Below are 3319 nucleotides of genomic sequence, written 5' to 3' on the forward strand. Positions count from 1 at the left end.
GGCTTGTTTTACTTAAAATAATATCCTCCAGTGCCACCTTTTTAGTAAGGATGTAAAAAAAAGAGAAATCATATATATATGGTTTTATATCTGTGAAATTAAATCTATAAGCAATTTGACGGGAAATATTCCATTTTAATTTTATTCTTGAAATAAGCATTCAAAACACAAAGTTTTTGAATATTGACTTATGGACATTATCATTAACTTTTAATCTGACATGTTTACATAATTATGAGTAGGGTAAAAACACCTATTTTATAGTTCTAATTCATCTTATTTCATAGACAGTTCTAGATCTGTTTAATTTCTAAAACCATTGCTTCTAATGATTATAATATTCCATTCTCCTGGAGAAAAAACAAGCTTGCAATTGCTCCTTTGACCCCAAGAAATTTGATTCCTTTTTTCTTGATGTGTCTTAAAAGAATACAGTTGAGGTTGAGAAAATAAAAAAGACTAAAAAGATCAAATAAGAAAAGACTTGAGATTTCTATTTCTACAAAATTTGGGGAAACAGGACCTCATCTTTGAAATAATAGAGTGATGAAAATACTGAATTTTTTTGGAATATTTATTTTGATTCTTTTTTCCTAAAGGTAAAAACAATACTTTCTGGTCAAAAACAAATATCTACACTACACAGATGGAGAATAAAAGGAACGTGACTGAATTCATCTTGATAGGTCTCACACAGAACCCCCAAGTGCAGAAAGTAGTGTTCGTGACATTTTTGGTTCTGTACATGGTAACAATTTCAGGCAACCTGCTCATTGTGGTCACCATCATCCACAGCAGGGCTCTGAGTTCCCCCATGTACTTCTTCCTGAGCCACCTTTCCTTGATAGATATGATTTACACTTCCTCTTCAGCTCCGAAGCTGATTGTGGACTCCCTTCAAGAGAACAAAGTCATCTCCTTTAATGGATGCATGGCACAAGTCTATGCAGAGCACATTTTTGGTGCAACTGAGATCATTCTCTTGACAGTGATGGCCTATGACCGCTATGTGGCCATCTGCAAGCCTCTGCACTATATGACCATCATGAACTCCAAGCTATGCATTCTCCTGGTGGGAGTGGCCTGGACTGGAGGGTTTCTCCATGCAACTATTCAGATCCTTTTTACAGTCTGGCTGCCCTTCTGTGGTCCCAACATCATAGACCATTTTATGTGTGACTTGTACCCACTGTTGGAACTTGTCTGCATGGACACACATACCCTTGGTCTCTTCGTTGCTGCCAACAGTGGGTTCATCTGCCTATTTAACTTCCTCCTCTTGATGGGATCCTATGTGATCATCTTACGCTCTCTAAAGAACTATAGCTTGGAAGGCAGGCACAAAGCCCTCTCCACCTGTGTGTCCCATATTACAGTAGTGATTTTGTCCTTCATTCCTTGCATATTTGTGTATCTACGCCCAGTGACCACGTTGCCAATTGATAAAGCAGTTGCTGTCTTTTATACTATGGTGGCTCCTCTGCTGAATCCTTTAATCTATACCCTCAGGAATTCTGAGGTAAAAAATGCAATAAGGAAGCTCTGGAGGAAAAAAAATGTGAATTCAGATAACAATTAAACAGGGTCTTTGGACTTTATATACATAGGTAATACATTAAATTACTTCCAACTTTTTTGCCTGTTGACAATAATGTCTACTATAATGCAGAGTTGGATGTCAATTGGAGATAGTTACTTACGCAGAAGGTTAAACTGGAGTAGTTAGTGATTCATTTATTTTCTCTCATATTTTTATCATAACCAAATGCCTCTTTCTTTTATAGATCTATCTATCTGTCTGTCTGTCTGTCTGTCTGTCTGCCTGCCTATCTATCTATCTATCTATCTATCTATCTATCTATCTATCTATCTATCTATCTATCTACCTATCTATCTATCTATTGAGCTTGAATATGTGTGTCTCTGTGTGTACCAGGTTGGCGATGATGCCCAAGGAGGACATAGAGCTTTTGGAGCTACAGGGTATTTTGAACCACTCATCATGAGTTTTGTGTAGCAAATTCTCATCTTATATGAGAGGAGAAAGTGCTCCTAATTCCTGAAACATTTATTCATCCACAAATGATTGCTTTTTAGTCAAGAAATATAAGGTAACTAGAAAAATCTCAATGTTCTAAAAAAACCTTGACAATAAGGTTAATATTAAAAATAACCCTAAGTAATATTGAGATGCTGCTTCTTAAATGTAACTGAAAAGAACATGTTCAATTATATCATTTTCCTTCAGACTATGAGCTTCACATATATTCTTTGTGGATTTTATTATTTATTAAATATAAGTTATACAGAAAAATACTGCTCATCTTATGCATACAAGACTGACATTATTTCCACATTTTATAATTTAGAATCCAATTGCAGAACAAACTAAAACAATTCTTTTATTTGAAAGTATAGTTTACACACAGTGAATATAAGATAAATATCTAAATAAGGAAGAAAAGTAAGTTCTTCCTTGAACACTGAGATTCCAATATTTTGGAAATATATAGTTTGTTGTCCATCAAATGGTGAAGACATTTTATGTTTTTTAGAACAGGACAAGTTTCCAGTAGCTAGTTAGAAGCTGCTACATAAGAAAATTGTCAGTGACTGTCAGATGTATATGATCCTTCCACTAGAATACTGGTGAATCCCAAATGTATGTGAGCCTTCCACTAGAATACTGGTGAATTCCAGATGTATGTGAGCCTTCCACTAGAATACTGGTGAATTCCAGATGTATGTGAGCCTTCCACTAGAATACTGGTGAATTCCAGATGTATGTGAGCCTTCCACTAGAATACTGGTGAATTCCAGATGTATGTGAGCCTTCCACTAGAATACTGGTGAATTCCAGATGTATGTGAGCCTTCCACTAAGATTCTGGAGAACTGAGACTTGTAAAAGGAGCTATGCCCTAGATCAACAAACAGACTGTTACAAGTATAGAAATAATAGTGGTATGTGCCCAGCTTACTGCAGTTAGACATAGAACATGAAGTTAAGATGAGTGGAAGGACAAGAGGTAAGTCTGGTTTGATTCAGAAAGGAGTATAGATGAATATGTTCAAAATGCATCCTGTGTATATACAAAATTCTCAAAGAACTAACAAAATACATGAGTTGATGGGCATCACAAATTGAATCAGGTAGATAACAAAAATAAATCTTATTTATAGAAGCATAGAAAATTAAATATTTAGGAGTATATTTAATTGAAGAGGTGAAAGCTAGTAATATGTGTATATTTATTACTATGAAGTAAATAAACTGTACTGAAGGCTATAAAACATTTATGAGTGTCATTGAAGGTAAC

At 35.0% G+C, this 3319-nt stretch overlaps 1 protein-coding gene across 1 annotated transcript; it reads left to right on the forward strand.

The window, feature by feature from the left end:
- Positions 1-646: 646 nt before the first annotated feature.
- On the forward strand, positions 647-1579 carry LOC142831928 (olfactory receptor 4C12-like). The gene has a single exon (XM_075942350.1). The coding sequence runs from the start codon at positions 647-649 to the stop codon at positions 1577-1579; it is 933 nt and encodes a 310-aa protein (XP_075798465.1).
- Positions 1580-3319: the final 1740 nt, after the last annotated feature.

This window comes from Microtus pennsylvanicus, chromosome 11, assembly GCF_037038515.1.
Source record: "Microtus pennsylvanicus isolate mMicPen1 chromosome 11, mMicPen1.hap1, whole genome shotgun sequence".
Classification (NCBI taxonomy): domain Eukaryota; kingdom Metazoa; phylum Chordata; class Mammalia; order Rodentia; family Cricetidae; genus Microtus; species Microtus pennsylvanicus.